This window comes from Oncorhynchus kisutch, linkage group LG2 (assembly GCF_002021735.2).
Source record: "Oncorhynchus kisutch isolate 150728-3 linkage group LG2, Okis_V2, whole genome shotgun sequence".
NCBI lineage: Eukaryota > Metazoa > Chordata > Actinopteri > Salmoniformes > Salmonidae > Oncorhynchus > Oncorhynchus kisutch.
In genome coordinates this window covers 32,549,016-32,570,736 of record NC_034175.2, presented here as the reverse complement: position 1 = coordinate 32,570,736, position 21,721 = coordinate 32,549,016, and the positions used below count along the sequence as shown (strand labels likewise).

At 41.9% G+C, this 21,721-nt stretch overlaps 1 protein-coding gene across 2 annotated transcripts in view; it reads left to right on the top strand.

Moving 5' to 3' along the window:
* The window catches only part of LOC109865315 (Krueppel-like factor 12), a 151,329-nt gene that overhangs the window by 77,971 nt on the left and 51,637 nt on the right, over positions 1-21,721 (top strand). For both annotated transcript variants that reach the window (XM_020453413.2, XM_031793217.1), the window contains one exon: positions 10,272-10,854. In XM_020453413.2, the coding sequence (XP_020309002.1) occupies positions 10,272-10,854 (583 nt within the window). The remainder of the gene's footprint in view (positions 1-10,271; positions 10,855-21,721) is intronic.

Here is a 21,721-nt window from a genome sequence, read left to right as displayed (position 1 = left end):
CTGAACAGTTGAACTCTGACCTTACACTCCTGACCCCCAGCTGACCCCTGCCAGAGTTGAGAGGTCAGTGTATTTCATGGCTCGGGGGAGGGTTGTTGTCTGACCCCAAGCTGAGTTTCACATGGAGAAGCTCCTCTCTGCAGCTGATTTACTAGGTTATAACATTTCCTGTCGGGCTGAAAATTATTGTACTTAGTCTGGATTAAAAACATTACCCCCCTCCCCTCCCAACAGTAATTCACTATAGATCCATAACATTACAGGTAGTGAAAGAAGTGCAGCGCAACTCTTCCCTAAGACTTAATGATCTGTTACTTCATGATTAGTAGAGCGTGTCCAGCAGTTCCCTCTCCCCCTGATGAATTCGCTGAGTCCCAGCCAGAGACTCCTGACTGGAACACGATACAATTAGCTACCAGAGAGACTGGCTCTGTTGTTGTGTATACTATATAGGACTCAGGTTGGTGTGTATGTTGCACAGACAAGCTACAGTATACTTACACACTACAGTAACACTATATATAAGTACTGTATTTAAGTATACAATACAAGTTTAATCATAACTATGAATATGCATTAATGCACAACTAATTATATGAATTATAATAAAGGTAATGAATTAACCCACAATCCAAATCGGTCACAAAAATGAGAAAAAAATAAATGTTGTACTTTGTATGTTAAAGCACTTACATTACATAAAAATTAATTTAAAAAAAACAGTGCATCATATAACATTAACATTATTACACCACTACTGTACATATCTACAAAACAAAATGTTTACAATGCCTTGCAAAAGTATTCATCCCCCTTGGTGTTTTTCTTATTTTGTTGCATTACCACCTGTAACATAAATGTATTTTATTTTTGGATTTCATGTAATGGACAAGTTGGTGAAGTGAAATGAGGAAAATAACCAATTTAAAATACATTTAAAATGGAAAAGTGGTGCGTGCATTTGCATTCACCCCCTTTGATATGAAGCCCTCAAATAAGATCTGGTGGAACCTTCAGAAGTCACATAATTAGTTAAAGTCCAACTGTGTGCATTATAAGTGTCACATGATCTGTCACATGATCTCAGTATATATACACCTGTTCTGAAAGGCCCAAGAGTCTGCAACACCACCTAGCAAGGGGCACCACCAAGCAAGGTGCACCACCAAGCAAGCGGCACCATGAGACCAAGGAGCTCTCCAAACAGGTCAGGTACAAAGTTGTAGAGAAGTCCAGATCAGGGTTGGGTTATAAAAAAAAATCTTAATCTTTGAACATCCCACAGAGCACCATTAAATCCATTATAAAAAAAGAGAATAAATATTGCACCACAACGAACCTGCCAAGAGAGGGCCGCAAGCCAAAACTCCCAGACCAGGCAAGGAGGGCATTAATCAGAGAGGCAACAAAGAGACCAAAGATAACCCTGAAGGAGCTGCAAAGATCCACAGCAGAGATGGAGTATCTTTCCATAGGACCACTTTAAGCCATACACTCCACAGAGCTGGGTTTTATGGAAGAGTGGCCAGAAAAAAGCCATTGCTTAAAGAAAAAAAGAAGCAAACATGTTTGGTGCTCGTCAACAGGCATGTGGGAGACTCCTCAAACATATGGAAGAAAGTACTCTGGTCAAATGAGACTAATATTAAGCTTTTTGGCCATCAAGTAAAACACCATGTCTGATGCAAACCCAAAATATTTTATCACCCTGAGAACACCATCCCCACAGTGAAGCATGGTGGTGATATCCCCACAGCATGATGCTGTTTTTCTTTGGCAGTGACTGGGAAACTGTTCAGAATTGAAGGAATGATTGATGGTTCTAAACACAGGGAAATTCTTGAGGGGAATCCTGTTTCAGTCTTCCAGAGATTTGAGACAATGACCCTGAGCAGGGAAAATACATCGTGACAAATTAAAAAAATTATATAAAAATCACACTTTCATTAAATCACACATAAAAGATACTCAATTGAAGCTACACTCGATGTGAATCCAGCCAACATGTCAGATTTTAAAAAGGCTTTTCGGCGAAAGCATAAGAATCTATTATCTGATGATAGCACAACAGTAAACAAAGAGGGTAGCATGTTTCAAACCTGCAGGCGCTACACAAAACGCAGAAATTAAATATAAAACATGCCTTACCTTTGATGAGCTTCTTTTGTTGGCACTCCAATATGTCCCATAAACATCATAATTGGTCCTTTTGTTTGATTAATTCCGTCCATATATATCCAAAATGTCAATTTATTTGACGCGTTTGATCCAGAAAAAAAACAGCTTCCAAAATGCGCAACTTCACTACAAAATATTTTAAAAGTTGCCCATAAACTTTGCCAAAATATTTAAAACGACTTTAGTAATACAACTTTAGGTATTTTTAAACATTTAATAATCGATCAAATTGAATACGGGTCTATCTGTTTTCAATAGAGGATGAGAGGAAACTAACGCTACTTTTCATGTCTTGGCCAACTCTCAACAGTGTTACCCAGTTCCTAGATGGCCTACTTCTTCATTGCACAAATGAATAACCTCAACCAAATTCCAAAGACTGGTGACATCCAGTGGAAGTGGTAGGAACTGAAAACAAGTTCCTAAGAAACATTGTTTTCCAATGAGAACATGATTCAAACAGTTTTAGATACTTCAGGGTGTTTTCTATCCAAATCTACTAATAATATGCATATCTTATATGCTTGGCATGAGTAGCAGGAAGTTGAAATTGGACACGCTATTTATCCAAAAGTGAAAATGCTGCCCCCGATACCTTAAGAAGTTAAGAGGAAACATTTAAATGTCTTGGAATGGCAATTGGTGAAGTGAAATGAAAAAAAATTACTTGTTTAAAAAGATTCAAAAAAATATAACTTGAACTTGAAGGTGCTGGAGCTGTTTTGCCTTGAAGAATGGGCAAAAGTCCCAGTGGCTAGATGTGCAAAGCTTATAGAAATACTCCATGAGACTTGCAGCTGTAATTGCTGCAAAAGGTTGCTCTACAAAGTATTGACTTTGGGGGGGGGTGAATAGTTATGCACGCTCATGTTTTCTTGTTTGTTTCACAATAAAAAACAATATCTTGCATCTTCAAAGCTGTAGGCATGTTGTGCAAATCAAATGATACAAACACACCAAAAATCTATTTTAAATCCAGGTTGTAAGGCAACAAAACTTGAAAAATGCCAAGGGGGTGAATACTAGTTTATTTTTAATTTTGTATCAATATTGTATCAATTTTGAGGCTTGGGCACTGGGCACCTGTTTTATATGAGTGGTCATGGATTTACCTGGTTTATATGAGTAATGGGGAGTATGGGTGCACAAGACTCATACAGGTAATGGGTCCTAAATGAATGTATATTGCCAATTAAAATCCTCTCTGGCAAGTTTGTGGTAGGAAAAAATGAATGGGTCTGGGGCACATGTGTTATACTACTGTACTATGAGTTTATCTATGAAAGTATTAGTGTATACAGGTCAGAGATCACAGGACTAAGATATGCATTTAACAGGGTTGGGGTGTGCAGCGAATAGCTGGAAACAGGTTACTGTTGGTGACCTGAGGGATAGAGGCCTAAGGAAATCAGGACTGAGATAGGCAAGGAACTTGGAGGAGGTCTATTGGCAAAGGAATTAGGGCATTTAGTGTTAGGATACGAATGCACTGGTACTTGATTTGATAGGGTTAGGGCATCGGGGTAATTGAGTTTACATGTGTATGTGTGCATATAGATATTAGGGCTGAGGAATAGGAATGTCTGTTGATTTTATTATAGGCAGAGCACTGTATGTTCACCGGTTACAATTGTGACTGTAAATTAAACATACTTTTCTACATAATCTTTTATATTTTTTAAAAAGTAATAGGGATTACATGTTAGGGTTACTAATGGCATGAGATTTGCATAGTGGCATGTCCAGGAAAAATTTGGGAACAAATGGATTAATTATGAACATAATAAAATAGCATTTATAATAGCTTGTTCATTAAAGTTATTATACAGTGTAACCAAGTATACTTCTATACGACTATGTTATCCACACAAAGCCTAATTTGAGGTAACGTTTTACTCTTGGTGTCCTATGTTTGCATTCATAAAGCCTTTTTAACACCTGCATAATTTGCCGTTGATCATAATTATTGATAACTTTAAATGACGAATGTTATGTGTTATATAGCTGTTATAAAGGTTCTATGAATGCTTAAGGGAAAGGGGTCAGTTGTACATCTGAATGCCTTCAACTGAAATGTGTCTTCTGCATTTAACCCAACTTCTCTGAATCAGAGAGGTGCGGGAGGCTGCCTTAAATCGACATCCACGTCTTTGGTGCCCGGGGAACTGTGGGTTAACTGCCCAGGGGCAGAACAACATATTTTTACCTTGTCGGCTCAGGGATTCGATCCAGCAAACTTTTGGTTACTGGCCCAATGCTCTAACCACTAGGTTTCTGGACCAACAGAACAGCGGGTCTTAGAGGCCTGGGATGTGTTAAGTATGGGGTGGGTGGAGGGACACACTGAACCACCAGCATTGGCCTATATATATATATTGGGCCCATATGTTATTTTTTCCACCATCCCAAAAGGAGCTTTAGGAGAGATATGATAGGAGCTGTTTTGCTGTGGGAGGTATAGAAACCATGAGGGAGAGAGACAAACGCTAGGTGAGAGGGAAAGGTGGAGAAAGAGGGGGAGAGAATGGGGGGTTGGAAATAGTCAGGGGAAAGAGGGTCCAGAAGAGAGAATGAGAGAAAATCACAATAAGAGACGATAAGAGCCAGGGCAGTGAGAGAAAGTAACAAATGCCAGTAAATAGAGAGAAGAGATATCTCTGTCTATGACATCATATTTACGGCAAATTAATAATTTGGGGAGTTGACGGCTTCTGTGAGCCAGAGGATATTACTATGTTAATTGCAGATCTGTGGGATGCTAGCGTCCAGGGAGTTGCGACACGAAAGTCAGAAATGGCGATATAATGTATGCCTTACGTTTGAAGATCTTCTTCTGTTGGCACTCCAAAAGGTCCCAGTTACATTACAAATTGTCATTTTGTTCAATAATGGCCTTCATTATATCCATAAAAACTCAGTTTAGCTGGCGCGCTTCAGTCAATAATCCCAGGAGAACACTACCTGCCCGAATACATAGTGCAAACTAAGTTTGGTGGAGGAGGAATAGTTGTCAGGGGCTCTTTTTCATGGTTCGGGCAAGGTCCCTTAGTTCTGGTGAAGGGAAATTTTTACGCTACAGCATACAGTGACATTATAGACGATCCTGTGTGTACAACTTTGTGGCAACAGTTTGGAGAAGTTTGTCTGGCCTAATCGCCCAACATCACTGCCTGACCTCACTAATGCTCTTGTCGCTGAATGGAGCAAACCCCAAAGCAACGTCCCAACATCTAAGGGAAAGCTCAGAAGAGTGGAACCTGTTATAGCAGGAAAGGGAGGACCAACTCCATATGTGACCGACCGCCTTGATTCGGGCTTATGTATAAACATCTGAAATTATCTTTTTTACTTTGGATAAAAGCAGAGACGGAGAGTTACACAATAGTATATCATAACGTTGCATTTGAGGAACAAAAGGAAAGTAATTCTGCTTTGAAAGTTGATCAACTTGTAACATCACTTTGAGAAAAGGGCTTTTTGAATTTTTTGGTACCTACTGGAGAGCTCTTCTTTGTCTATACCCATTCAGCATCATTCACACACACTTAAGCTTTTGCCCCCACCCAAACTCTGACCATTTTACTCAACCTAGCAGAGCTGTTTAGGCAGTTTTCATGTTATCCAGGGCATTGGTGACTGTAACTGTGCTGCTAGCAACAATTTAATTATTATTTTTTACTGACACTGGCCAATGTCAACGGGTGTTGAGCATTCATAAGTTCATGCATTGTTCTGCGCTCCGGCACACTCGGGCAAGAGTGCTCTGAAATCGAAGTAGATGGCCAGATTGAATTTACGAACACACCCCAAATGGTTACTTGCATAGTGGAGTCTTTTGTTAAGACATAGTGAACCCGGCTTCACAATGAACTATTATCCCAACTCATGTTACTACCCTGCATGAATCTGCAGGTAGCTAACCAACCAGGATCAATATTAGCTAGCTAACATTAGGCTATAGCTAGACAAGCAAATGGTTCTGATATACAAATAATACGATCACACACGAGCCAACCAGCAAGCGAGCCAACCAGCTAATGTTAGCTAGCTAACAGTACACATTAATTTGAAATGAAACCACTTTCTGTTAAAATTAGAAACGTGTCATGTTTGAAAATGTAGCTAGCTAGACTATCTTATCCTATAGATGCACGCGTCTCCTGTTACGGATGTCATAGTTGCCGTTAGTTTGAAGATGTAATCCGGAGACAGGTGTTTTCTCCATCTCCTTAGCTATTGTACTCGAATTCTACTGATTTCAAAACTCGGTCCTCTACTGGAGAGCAACATTTGTGCAGTTTTACTACGCGATTCATAAAAAAGCAGCGTTGGACAGGATTACCTACACACACTGACCAACTTAAAAAAAGTTTACATTCAAACTTCTCCTGTGAAGTAGTGACCCACGACATACAGTGCCTTGCGAAAGTATTCGGCCCCCTGGAACTTTGCGACCTTTTGCCACATTTCAGGCTTCACACATAAAGATATAAAACTGTATTTTTTTGTGAAGAATCAACAACAAGTGGGACACAATCATGAAGTGGAACGACTTTTATTGGATATTTCAAACTTTTTTAACAAATCAAAAACTGAAAAATTGGGCGTGCAAAATTATTCAGCCCCCTTAAGTTAATACTTTGTAGCGCCACCTTTTGCTGCGATTACAGCTGTAAGTCGCTTGGGGTATGTCTCTATCAGTTTTGCACATCGAGAGACTGAATTTTTTTCCCATTCCTCCTTGTAAAACAGCTCGAGCTCAGTGAGGTTGGATGGAGAGCATTTGTGAACAGCAGTTTTCAGTTCTTTCCACAGATTCTCGATTGGATTCAGGTCTGGACTTTGACTTGGCCATTCTAACACCTGGATATGTTTATTTTTGAACCATTCCATTGTAGATTTTGCTTTATGTTTTGGATCATTGTCTTGTTGGAAGACAAATCTTCGTCCCAGTCTCAGGTCTTTTGCAGACTCCATCAGGTTTTCTTCCAGAATGGTCCTGTATTTGGCTCCATCCATCTACCCATCAATTTGAACCATCTTCCCTGTCCCTTCATCTTCCCTGTCCCTTTGCAGTGTTGCCAAAAAGTTCAATTTTGGTTTCATCTGACCAGAGCACCTTCTTCCACATGTTTGGTGTGTCTCCCAGGTGGCTTGTGGCAAACTTTAAACAACACTTTTTATGGATATCTTTAAGAAATGGCTTTCTTCTTGCCACTCTTCCATAAAGGCCAGATTTGTGCAATATACGACTGATTGTTGTCCTATGGACAGAGTCTCCCACCTCAGCTGTAGATCTCTGCAGTTCATCCAGAGTTATCATGGGCCTCTTGGCTGCATCTCTGATCAGTCTTCTCCTTGTATGAGCTGAAAGTTTAGAGGGACGGCCAGGTCTTGGTAGATTTGCAGTGGTCTGATACTCCTTCCATTTCAATATTATCGCTTGCACAGTGCTCCTTGGGATGTTTAAAGCTTGGGAAATCTTTTTGTATCCAAATCCGGCTTTAAACTTCTTCACAACAGTATCTCGGACCTGCCTGGTGTGTTCCTTGTTCTTCATGATGCTCTCTGCACTTTTAACGGACCTCTGAGACGGATCACAGTGCAGGTGCATTTATACGGAGACTTGATTACACACAGGTGGATTGTATTTATCATCATTAGTCATTTAGGTCAACATTGGATCATTCAGAGATCCTCACTGAACTTCTGGAGAGAGTTTGCTGCACTGAAAGTAAAGGGGCGGAATAATTTTGCACACCCAATTTTTCAGTTTTTGATTTGTTAAAAAAGTTTGAAATATCCAATAAATGTCGTTCCACTTCATGATTGTGTCCCACTTCTTGTTGATTCTTCACAAAAAATACAGTTTTATATCTTTATGTTTGAAGCCTGAAATGTGGCAAAAGGTCGCAAAGTTCAAGGGGGCCGAATACTTTCGCAAGGCACTGTATGTCTAGTTTTCTGAAATGGGTCACATATTAATGCCATTAGTTTAAATTGAGATGTTCAATGAGCAGGTTTCCACATACTTTGTGATATTTTTAATTTTTCTATATTAAAAATAAATTTAAAAAGTCACCTTTATTTAGCAGGTAGACCAGTTGAGAACATGTTCTCATTTACAACTGCGACCTGACCAAGATAGAGCAAAGCAGTGTGACAAAAACAACAACACAGAGTTACACATAAACATACAGTCAATAATACAGTAGAAAAAGTATATGTACAGTGTGTGCAAATGAGGTAGGATAAGTGAGGGAAGGCAATAAATATGCCATGGTGACGAAGTAATTACAATATAGCAATTTAACACAGGAATGGTAGATGTGCAGAATATGAATGTGCAAGTAGAGATACTGGGGTGCAAAGGAGCAAGATAAATAAATACAGTATAGGGATAAGGTAATTAGATGGGCTTATGTACAGGTCCAGTCATCTGTGAGCTGCTGTGACAGCTGGTACTTAAAGCTAGTGAAGGAGATATGAGTCTCCAGCTTCAGTGATTTTTGGATTTCGTTCCAGTCATTGGCAGCAGAGAACTGGGAGGAGAGGCGGCCAAAGGAAGAATTGGCTTTGGGGGTGACCAGAGATATATCTGCTTGAGCGCATGCTACGGGTGGGTTCTGCTATGGTGACCAGTGAGCTGAGATAAGGCGGGGCTTTACCTAGCAGAGACTTGTAGATGACCTGGAGCCAGTGGGTTTGGCAACGAGTATGAAGCGAGGGCCAGCCAATGAGAGTGTACAGGTCGCAGTGGTGGGTAGTATATAGGGCTTTGGTGACAAAACGGATAGCCCTGTGATAGACTGCATCCAATTTGTTGAGTAAAGTGTTGGAGGCTATTTTGTAAATTACATCGTCGAAGTCGAGGATCGGTAGAATGGTCAGTTTTACGAGGGTGTGTTTGGCAGCATGAGTGAAGGATGCTTTGTTGCAAAATAGGAAGCCGATTCTAGATTTAATTTTGTAATCTGTTAATTAACTTGGCTTTCGAAGACCTTACAAAGGCAGGGTAGGATAGATATAGGTCTGTAGCAGTTTGGGTCTAGAGTGTCTCCCCCTTTGAAAAGGGAGATGACCGCGGCATCTTTCCAATCTTTGGGGATCTCAGACGATACGAAAGAGAGGTTCAACAAGCTAGTAATAGGGGTTGCGACAATTTTGGCAGATATTTTTAGAAAGAGAGGGTCCAGATTGTCTAGCCTGGCTGATTTGTAGGGGTCCAGATGTTGCAGCTCTTTCAGAACATCAGCTATCTGGATTTGGGTGAAGGAGAAATGGGGAGGCTTGGGCGAGTTGCTGTGGGGGGTGCAGGTCTGTTAATCGGGGTAGGGTTCCCCCTCTTTCTAAATTTCAAACTCTGTCACAGCTGTCCGCATTGGGTTTATAATGGTGTTTTCCGCGAATTGGATTTCAGCAAATGTTTGAAAATTAAGTTTTAGTAGCTGCTTCATAACAGGAGTAGCATGTTCAATAATAGGCTGTAAACTTTTGAACTGTAAGACGATAGGCTTGCTATTGTTGCAGGTTTCCATTAAGCGCTTCATGAAAAATGTCCGGTGCATGCATAGTATCAGAGAGGAATAGGCAAAGCGAGAGGTTTCACTCTCACCAAAATCTGTCCAAAATAAGCTCAATACATTTCTATGGGCATGTTTTGGGACTAAGCTTGCCTCCTGCCTGCAGAATAAGCATTGCGTCATTATATACAGATCTCTAATAGTATTTTCTGTTGTCCACTTCATTTTACTGTTTGGAAAAGATTTAACCATTTGTTGACCGGTTAATGAGGGTTGGTTCGTCGGGAGCAAAATTTACTGAAATGTGCATTCCTAAACACAACAAAATGTGGAATATGTCAATGGGGATGAATGCTTTCTGAAGGCAGTGTATTGCTACATATAGAAATCCAAATAATTATATGTATATCATAGAGAACATGGATGTTTGGACAGGTTTCAATCCCCCAAAGATCAAACGTGTGTCTCTTGGCAGAGTTTTATGGTATGCATACGAAAGCCACGAACATCACATGACTAGTATAGATGTTGAATCATTGATTTGATTTGTGTCTCTCCTCTCTTCTCTAGTCCCCCAAAGTACACCACTACCCCACGATGGACGCTGTCCCCCTCCTCCTGAGCAAAGTGAAATCTGAACCTCCTGAGGACCTGCTCTCCCATGACCCCCATTTCCAGACGCAGACCGAGCCTGTCGACCTGTCAATCAACAAACCACGCCCCTCCCCCCCATCAATCACCTCCACTGCTTCTCCTGTCACTTCCGCTTTCTCTCCGTCCTCCATTTCTTCTTTATCATCATCATCCTCCTCTCCGTCTGTCATCACATCTGCCTCATCTGTGCTCACACCTGGGCCCCTGGTGGCCCCAGGAGCCGGTGTCCAGGGTCATCATCATCATCATCAGCAGCAGTTTTTGCACATCCTGCACCCTGTGCCTCCGCCACCCTCCAGCCCCTTGAACCTGGGAGGGGTACAGGGCATAGGAGGAGGAGTAGGGGGAAAGATGGAGGCCCACCACCTGCATCGTATCCCTGTAGTGGTACAGTCATTGCCCCTCATGTACACCACAGCCGTGCGCTCGCCCTCCAGCCTCCACAACAATGCCATCATGCTACCTCTGCTGGACAATCATAAGAGCCACCATAGCAAAGGTGAGACAAAAAGCAGGCTTGGTCTGTCTGTGTCTTTTCCCTCTCTCTTTATATGCTGTATACACTGAACAAAACTATGAACGCAACATGCAAAAATGTCAAAGACCACTGAGTTACAGATCCTATAAGGAAATCAGTCAATTGAAATTAATTCATTAGGCCCTAATCTATGGATTTCACATGACTGGGAATGCAGATAATCATCTGTTGGTCACAGATGACTTTTTTTTAAAGTAGGGGCGTTAATTTTAAAAAAGCAGTCCGTATCTGGTGTGACCACCATTTGCCTCATACAACGCGACACATCTCCTTCACATAGAGTTGATCAGGCTGTTGATTGTGTCCTTTGGAATGTTCTCCCACACCTCTTCAATGGCTGTATCACTACATCACGATGTTATACACATCCAGATCATTCCAAATATGTTCAATGGGTGACATGTCTGGTGAGTATGCAGGTCATGGGAAAACTGGCATATTTTCAGCTTTCAGGACTTGTGTATAGATCCTTGCGACAATGGGCCATGCATTATCATGCTGAAACATGAGGTGATGGCGGCGGATGAATGGCACGACAATGGCCCTCAGGACCTCGTCACGGTATCTCTGTGCATTCAAATTGGAAATGATAAAATGTGTGTTATTGTTGTGTTATTTGCCCGTAGCTTATGCCTGCCCATATCAAAACCCACCACCACTATGGGTCACTGTTCACAGCAAACAGCTATACACGCTGTGCCAGTGACCATCGGAGGTGAGAATTTGCCCACTGAAGTGGGTTACGACGCTGAACAGCAATTGGTCAAGACCCTGATGAGGACGACGAGCATTCAGATGAGCTTCTCTAAGATGGTTTCTGAGAGTTTGTGCAGAAATTCTTTAGGTTGTGCAAACCAAAGAATGGTGGCTGGTCTCACACCATCCCGCAGGTGAAGAAGAAGGATGTGGAGGTCGTTGCCTGGCTTGGTTACACGGGGTCTGCGGTTGTGAGCCCAGTTGGACGTACTGCCAAATTCTCTAAAACAACATTGGAGGCGGCTTATTGTCCAGCAATTAACATGCAATTCTCTGACAACAGCTCTGGTGGACATTCCTGTAGTCAGCATGCATATTGCATGCTCCCTGAAAACTTGAGATATCTGTGGCATTGTGTTTTTGAGTGGCCTGTTTAATCAGCTTTTTGATATGCCACACCTGTCAGGTGGATAAATTATCTTGGCAAAGGAGAATAGCTCACTAACAGGGATGTAATCAAATGTGTGCACAGAATTTGAGGGAAATGAGCTTCTTGTGCATATGGACCATTTCTGGGATATTTTATTTCTGCTCATGTAACATTTGACCAACACTTTAGATGTTGTGTTTATATTTTTGTTCAGTGTTTAATATTCAAAATACAGTACTAATCAAAAGTTTGGACAAACCTACTCATTCAAGGGTTCTTGTTTATTTTTTACTATTTTCTACATTGTTAAATAATATTGAAGACATCAACACTATGAAATAATACATATGGAGTCATGTAGTAACCAAAAAGGTGTTAAACAAATCAACATATATTTTAGATTCTTTAAAGTAGCTACTCTTTGCGCACTCTGGGCATTCTCTCAACAAGCTTCACTTGGAATGCTTGGATGGTCTTGAAGGAGTTCCCACATCTGCTGAGCACTTGATGGCTGCTTTTCCTTCACTCTGCAGTCCAACTCATCCCAAACCACCTCAATTGATTTTTTTGTTGTATTTTTCCTTTATTTAACTAGGCAAGTCAGTTAAGAACAAATTCTTATTTTCAATGATGGCCTAGGAACAGTGGGTTAACTGTCTTGTTCAGGGGCAGAATTACAGATTTTGACCTTGTCAGCTCGTGGATTCAATCTTGCAAACCTTTGATTACTAGTCCAACACTCTAACCACTAGGCTACCTGCCGCTGAGGTTGGGTGATTGTGGAGGCCAGGTAATCTAATGCAGCTCTCCATCACTCTCCTTCTTGGTCAATTAGCCCTAACACAGCCTGGAGGTGTGTTGGGTCATTGTCCTGTTGAAAAACAAATGCTAGTCCCTCTAAGCGCAAACCAGATGGGATGGCGTATCGCTATAGAAGCCATGCTGGTTAAGTGTGCCTTAAATTCTGGTTAAGTGTGAGTCACCAGAAAAGCACCTCCCTGGCATCACACTTCCTCCTCCATGCTTCATTGTGGGAACTACACATGCAGTGATCATCTGTTCACCTACTCTGCATCTCACAAAGACACGGCGGTTGGAAAAAAAATCTCACATTTGGACTCATCAGACCAAAGGACAGATTTCCTCCGGGTCTAATGTCCATTGCTCGTGTTTCTTGCAAAGCGGACATCAAGGCAAAGGGTGGCTACTTTTAAGAATCTCAAAAAGAAAATATATTTTGATTTGTTTAACCATTTTTTAGACACTACATGATTCCTTTTGTTATTTCATAGTTATTTCATAGTAAATAGTAAAAATAAAGATAACCCCTTGAATGAGTAGGTGTGTCCAAACGTTTGACTGGCACTGTATATACACGTGTGTGTGTGTTATGTGTGTCAAGAGGTCTGAATACTTTCCGAAGGCACTGTGTGTAATATATATATATACAGGTATATACAGTGCCTTCGGAAAGGAATCAGACCTCTTGACTTTTTCCACATTTTGTTACATTACACCCTTATTCTAAAATGGATTATATCGTTTTTCCCCCCTCATCAATCTACACACAATACCCCAAATTAGATTTTTTCAGCAAATGTATAAAAAAACGACAGAAATATCACATTTACATAAGTATTCAGACCCTTTACTAAATACTCTGTTGAAGCACCTTTGGCAGCGATTACAGCCTCGAGTCTTCCTGGGTATGACGCTAGAAGTTTGGTACACCTGTATTTGGGGAGTTTGTCCCATTCCTCTCTGCAGATCCTTTCACGCTCTGTCAGATTGAATGGGGAGCGTCGCTGCACAGATATTTTCAGGTCTCTCCAGAGATGTTTGATCAGGTTCATGTCCAGGCTCTGGCTGGGCCACTCAAGGATGTTCAGAGACTTGTCCCGAAGCTACTCCTGCGTTGTCTTGACTGTGTACTTAGGGTCGTTGTCCTGTTGGAAGATGAGACTTCAACCCAGTCTTAGGTCCTGAGTGTTCTTGAGCAGGTTTTCATCAAGGATCTCTCTGTACTTTGCTCTGTTAATCTTTTCCTCGATCCTGAGTATTATCCTAGTCCCTGCCTCTGAAAAACATCCCCACAGCATGATGCTGCCACCACCATGCTTCACCGTAGGGATGGTGCCAGGTTTCCTCCAGACTTGTAGCTTGGCATTCAGAGAGTTCCATCTTGGTTTCATCAGACCAGATAATCTTGTTTCTCATGGTCTGAGTCCTTTAGGTGCCTTTTGGCAAACTCCAAGCAGGCTTTCATGTGCCTTTTACTGAAGGGTGGCTTCCTTTTGGCCACTCTATCATAAAGGCTTGATTCTTGGAGTGATGCAGAGATGGTTGTCCTTCTGGAAGGTTCTCCCATCTCCACAGAAGAACTATAGAGCTATGGCAGAGTGACCATCGGGTTCTTGGTCACCTCCCTGATCAAGGCCCTTCTCCCCCGACTGCTCAGTTTTGCCGGGCGGCCAGCTGGTTGCAAGCCTGCCAAATGCCTATGTAAACCCAATCCACTTCTCTTCAAAATAAGTTAATAAATATAGTCCAGTTTGAAATGTAAAATAATGTAGGCTTTGAAATTATGTATGTCCATTTTAAAGTGGGTAAGTTTTACACATTTATGATTACTTTTTTTAAATTGCTAATTTTAATGAGCGAAAATACCAACAATTCTCAAAATGTATAGGTAGATGCAAAAATACACTAGTTATGGGCTATGGGAGTGATACCCAGAGAGAAATAGGATATACAATGTAATAGTACGGGACAGAAGGAAAATAAATGAGACCAAGGTTTACATATTCCTTACACTAGGATTCCCCTCTTAGTACTAAGAACAGCTACACCACAAATGGCGTCAAGGATTTTGTGGATGTAGTTTGAACCCTTACATTGTTTTTCATGAGTTTATTCTGACCAATTATGGAAATGTCAGCATGCCACAAACCTTTCCAGCTAGCTATCAATCTAATAACATATTAGCCAAAAACTGGGAGAAGTGGCTGAAACATTAAGAAAATGTCCTGGGAACGTGCCATGCTACTCCGCTATTGTGGGGAGAAACTTTTCTATATTTTTTCTACACTTCCAGACACAGGAGATGATGAGTCTGACAAATCTAAAACTGTACTCACTCAATGTTTTTCACCAATGACAAATTTATATTTTTAGGTCTACAAATTCAGACAAACTGTTCAATCCGAGACTGAAATTATTGGTGAATACGATGTTTGCCTGCGTGCACTTGCTGCTTCCTATGATTTCCTGATGCTGACTCAGAAATTAGAAGGCAGATTGATCAATGTTTCTCATCCAACAAACTGAGGAGACATGCTCTCACGGACCATATAATGACTCTCACAAAGCTCCTGGAAATAGCTTGAATAAATGAAGTATCAGAAATACAAGCACAGGAAATGGAAAAACATCCTGGTACTACCCAGAATAGATCGCAAGGGCCAGCAAGCTCAACAATCCAGGGCTGCACCCACTACTGCACGTCGGTGCATATGCTTTTAACTGTGGCAGTTCATTCCCTCACCAAGGAGAGTGCCCTGCAAATGGCCACACATGCTACAACTGTGGGAAAATAAATTGTGACAAAAGTAGATCGCACCACAGACAAACTGGACATTCACTTGTGCCTGAAGATACCAAAAAACACACTTAACCCTGATGATGAAAGCCCAGCTATCTATTTACACTGGTGGATCCAACCATTGCTACTCCTACTGCAGAACCCAGGCAAACCATCCAGGTAAATGGATCACGGTCTTGGCGCAGTCTTAACCCAGATTGGCTCGGGTTGAAATATTTTTTATTTATTTTTATTTTACCTTTATTTAACCAGGTAGGCAAGTTGAGAACAAGTTCTCATTTACAATTGCGACCTGGCCAAGATAAAGCAAAGCAGTTCGACAGATAAAACGACACAGAGTTACACATGGAGTAAAAACAAACATACAGTCAATAATGCAGTATAAACAAGTCTATATACAATGTGAGCAAATGAGGTGAGAAGGGAGGTAAAGGCAAAAAAGGCCATGATGGCAAAGTAAATACAACATAGCAAGTAAAATACTGGAATGGTAGTTTTGCAATGGAAGAATGTGCAAAGTAGAAAAAAAAAATAATGGGGTGCAAAGGAGCAAAATAAATAAATAAATAAAAATTAAATACAGTTGGGAAAGAGGTAGTTGTTTGGGCTAAATTATAGGTGGGCTATGTACAGGTGCAGTAATCTGTGAGCTGCTCTGACAGTTGGTGCTTAAAGCTAGTGAGGGAGATAAGTGTTTCCAGTTTCAGAGATTTTTGTAGTTCGTTCCAGTCATTGGCAGCAGAGAACTGGAAGGAGAGGCGGCCAAAGAAAGAATTGGTTTTGGGGGTGACTAGAGAGATATACCTGCTGGAGCGTGTGCTACAGGTGGGAGATGCTATGGTGACCAGCGAGCTGAGATAAGGGGGGACTTTACCTAGCAGGGTCTTGTAGATGACATGGAGCCAGTGGGTTTGGCGACGAGTATGAAGCGAGGGCCAGCCAACGAGAGCGTACAGGTCGCAATGGTGGGTAGTATATGGGGCTTTGGTGATAAAACGGATTGCACTGTGATAGACTGCATCCAATTTGTTGAGTAGGGTATTGGAGGCTATTTTGTAAATGACATCGCCAAAGTCGAGGATTGGTAGGATGGTCAGTTTTACAAGGGTATGTTTGGCAGCATGAGTGAAGGATGCTTTGTTGCGAAATAGGAAGCCAATTCTAGATTTAACTTTGGATTGGAGATGTTTGATATGGGTCTGGAAGGAGAGTTTACAGTCTAACCAGACACCTAAGTATTTGTAGTTGTCCACGTATTCTAAGTCAGAGCCGTCCAGAGTAGTGATGTTGGACAGGCGGGTAGGTGCAGGTAGCGATCGGTTGAAGAGCATGCATTTAGTTTTACTTGTATTTAAGAGCAATTGGAGGCCACGGAAGGAGAGTTGTATGGCATTGAAGCTTGCCTGGAGGGTTGTTAACACAGTGTCCAAAGAAGGGCCGGAAGTATACAGAATGGTGTCGTCTGCGTAGAGGTGGATCAGGGACTCACCAGCAGCAAGAGCGACCTCATTGATGTATACAGAGAAGAGAGTCGGTCCAAGAATTGAACCCTGTGGCACCCCCATAGAGACTGCCAGAGGTCCGGACAGCAGACCCTCCGATTTGACACACTGAACTCTATCAGAGAAGTAGTTGGTGAACCAGGCGAGGCAATCATTTGAGAAACCAAGGCTGTCGAGTCTGCCGATGAGGATATGGTGATTGACAGAGTCGAAAGCCTTGGCCAGATCAATGAATGCGGTTAAGATATCGTTTAGGACCTTGAGCGTGGCTGAGGTGCACCCATGACCAGCTCTGAAACCGGATTGCATAGCAGAGAAGGTATGGTGAGATTCGAAATGGTCGGTAATCTGTTTGTTGACTTGGCTTTCGAAGACCTTAGAAAGGCACGGTAGGATAGATATAGGTCTGTAGCAGTTTGGGTCAAGAGTGTCCCTCCCTTTGAAGAGGGGGATGACCGCAGCTGCTTTCCAATCTTTGGGAATCTCAGACGACACGAAAGAGAGGTTGAACAGGCTAGTAATAGGGGTGGCAACAATTTCGGCAGATAATTTTAGAAAGAAAGGGTCCAGATTGTCTAGCCCGGCTGATTTGTAGGGGTCCAGATTTTGCAGCTCTTTCAGAACATCAGCTGAATGGATTTGGGAGAAGGAGAAATGGGGAAGGCTTGGGCGAGTTGCTGTTGGGGGTGCAGTGCTGTTGTCCGGGGTAGGAGTAGCCAGGTGGAAAGCATGGCCAGCCGTAGAAAAATGCTTATTGAAATTCTCAATTATGGTGGATTTATCAGTGGTGACAGTGTTTCCTATCTTCAGTGCAGTGGGCAGCTGGGAGGAGGTGTTCTTATTCTCCATGGACTTTACAGTGTCCCAGAACTTTTTTGAGTTAGTGTTGCAGGAAGCAAATTTCTGCTTGAAAAAGCTAGCCTTGGCTTTTCTAACTGCCTGTGTATAATGATTTCTAGCTTCCCTGAACAGCTGCATATCACGGGGGCTGTTCGATGCTAATGCAGAAAGCCATAGGATGTTTTTGTGTTGGTTAAGGGCAGTCAGGTCTGGGGAGAACCAAGGGCTATATCTGTTCCTGGTTCTAAATTTCTTAAATGGGGCATGTTTATTTAAGATGGTTAGGAAGGCATTTAAAAAAAATATCCAGGCATCCTCTACTGACGGGATGAGATCAATATCCTTCCAGGATACCCCGGCCAGGTCGATTAGAAAGGCCTGCTCGCAGAAGTGTTTCAGGGAGCGTTTTACAGTGATGAGTGGAGGTCGTTTGACCGCTGACCCATTACGGATGCAGGCAATGAGGCAGTGATCGCTGAGATCTTGGTTGAAGACAGCAGAGGTGTATTTAGAGGGGAAGTTGCATATGTTAGCATATGCACATATGTGGATCAATGATATTCACAGATGGATAGGGAGGCACTGGGAATAATCTGGGGTTGCCTTCATTTTCAGCTCTACATAGTCGGACACACCTTCACTGTGATTACTGACAACAAACAGCTTGTGCGTATCTTTCAACAAACCCTCGTCCTCCCCTCCACCAAGAATGGAAATATGGTTGCTGAAACTTCATAACTTCACGTTCTCTGTTGTCTACAAGGCTGGATCTGGCAACCCAGCAGATAACTTCTCCAGACACTCAGTCCTAGAACAGGGGCCCAATGACATTCATGCCTCAGAGCTAGCAGAAGCTCATATCCGCTTTGTGGTCAATCACAATGTTCCACGTGCTATGACACTGGCTGAAAACCAAGCAGCAACACAGTCTGAACCATGTCTACTCAGACTAATCAATGATGTTAGAACAGAACAATGGCACACCCTTCTGGAACACACAGATGACCTACAGTTGAATTCGGAAGTTTACATACACTTAGGTTGGAGTCATTAAAACTCGTTTTTCAACCACTCCACAAATTTCTTGTTAACAACCTATAGTTTTGGCAAGACGGTTAGGACAGCTAAGTAATTTTTCCAACAATTGTTTACAGACAGATTATTTCACTTATAATTCACTGTATCACAATTCCAGTGGGTCAGAAGTTTACATACACTAAGTTGACTGTGCCTTTAAACACCTTGGAAAATTCCAGAAAATTATGTCATAGCCTATCAGAAGCTTCTAAAGCCAATTTACATCATTTGAGTCCATTGGAGGTGTACCTGTGGATTTATTTCAAAGCCTACCTTCAAACTCAGTTCCTATTTGCTTGACACTATGGGAAAATCTAAAAAATCAGAGGTCTTGGCTGAAATCAGACCTCCACAAGTCTGGTTCATCCTTCGGAGCAATTTCCAAACACCTGAAGGTACCACGTTCATCTGTACAAACAATAGTACGCAAATATAAACACCAAGAGGCTTTATTCCGCAACAAAGCCTCCTTCACTCAAGCCGCCAAGCTTACCCTAGTAAAACTGACTATCCTACCGATCCTCGACTTCGGCGATGTCATCTACAAAATGGCTTCCAACACTCTACTCAGCAAACTGGATGCAGTCTATCACAGTGCCATCCGTTTTGTCACTAAAGCACCTTATACTACCCACCACTGCGACTTGTATGCTCTAGTCGGCTGGCCCTCGCTACATATTCGTCGCCAGACCCACTGGCTCCAGGTCATCTACAAGTCTATGCTAGGTAAAGCTCCGCCTTATCTCAGCTCACTGGTCACGATGGCAACACCCATCCGTAGCACGCGCTCCAGCAGGTGTATCTCACTGATCATCCCTAAAGCCAACACCTCATTTGGCCGCCTTTCGTTCCAGTACTCTGCTGCCTGTGACTGGAACGAATTGCAAAAATCGCTGAAGTTGGAGACTTTCATCTCCCTCACCAACTTCAAACATCAGCTATCTGAGCAGCTAACCGATCGCTGCAGCTGTACATAGTCTATTGGTAAATAGCCCACCCTTTTCACCTACCTCATCCCCGTACTGTTTTTATTTATTTACTTTTCTGCTCTTCTGCACACCAATATCTCTACCTGTACATGAACATCTGATGTTTTATCACTCCAGTGTTAATCTGCAAAATTGTAATTATTTGCCTACCTCCTCATGCCTTTTGCACACATTGTATATAGACCCCCCCTTCGTTTTCTACTGTGTTATTGACTTGTTAATTGTTTACTCCATGTGTAACTCTTTATTGTATGCTCACACTGCTATGCTTTATCTTGGCCAGGTCGCAGTTGCAAATGAGAACTTGTTCTCAACTAGCCTACCTGGTTAAATAAAGGTGAAATAAAAAAATAAAAAACACAGTCGTCCTACCGCTTGTCTCCTAGAGATTAACGTACTTTGGTGCGAAAAGTGCATCAATTTCAAAACAACAGCAAAGGACCTTGTGAAGATGCTGGAGGAAATAGGTACAAAATTATCTAAATCCACAGTAAAACGAGTCCTACATCAACATAACCTGAAAGGCTGCTCAGCAAGGAAGAAGACACTGCTCCAAATCCACCATTAAAAAGCTAGACTACAGTTTGCAACTGCACATGGGGACAAATATCGTGCCATTTGGAAAAATGTCTGATGAAACACAAATTGAACTGTTTGGCCATAATGACCATTATGTTTGGAGGAAAAAGGGGGAGGCTTGCAAGCCGAAGAACACCATCCCAACCATGAAGCACGGGGGTGGCAGCATCATGTGGGGGTGGCAGCATAATGTGGGGGTGCTTTGCTGCAGGAGGGACTGGTGGACTTCACAAAACTAGATGGCATCATGAGGGAGGAAAGTTATGTGGATATATTGAAGCAACATCTCATGATATCAGTCAGGAAGTAAAAAATTGGTCACAAATGGGTCTTCCAAATGGACAATGACCCCAAGCACACTTCCAAAATTGTGGCAAAATGGGTTAACTTCTTGATGCTAACCATCCCTGTCGCGGGATCATTTTCATCAGCAACCGCTGAATAGCACAGCGCAACAGTCAAATAATATTACAAAAAAATATGAATATTCATGAAATCACAAGTGCAATATTGCAAAACACAGCTTAGCCTTTTGTTAATCCACCTGTCGTCTCAGATTTTGAAATTATGCTTTACAGCGAAAGCAATCCAAGCATTTGTGTAAGTTTATCGATAGCCTAACATAGCATTATGTACACTTAGCATCAGGAAGCTTGTTCACGAAAATCAGAGAAGCAATCAAATTAACCATTTACCTTTGATGATCTTCGGATGTTTTCACTCACGAGACTCCCAGTTACACAACAAATGTTCCTTTTGTTCCATAAAGATTATTTTTATACCCAAAATGCCTGTTATACATGTTTGTCGCGTTATGTTCAGAAATCCACAGGAAAGAGCGGTCATGACAACGCAGACAGAAATTCCAAATAGTCTGCATAATGTCCACAGAAACATGTCAAACGTTTTTTATAATCATTCCAAACAGTTACATTATGTACAGCAGGGTTCCCTTACTGGTGGGATATATGACTTTAAAAACACCAGCAAATCAGCTCAAAGTGATTTTACTTTTCCAAAGTATTCGCAAGCATAGTAGCTCTCCGGCGCCGACAGAGATGGCCGCCTCGCTTCGCGTTCCTAGGAAACTATGCAGTTTTTTGTTTTTTTACGT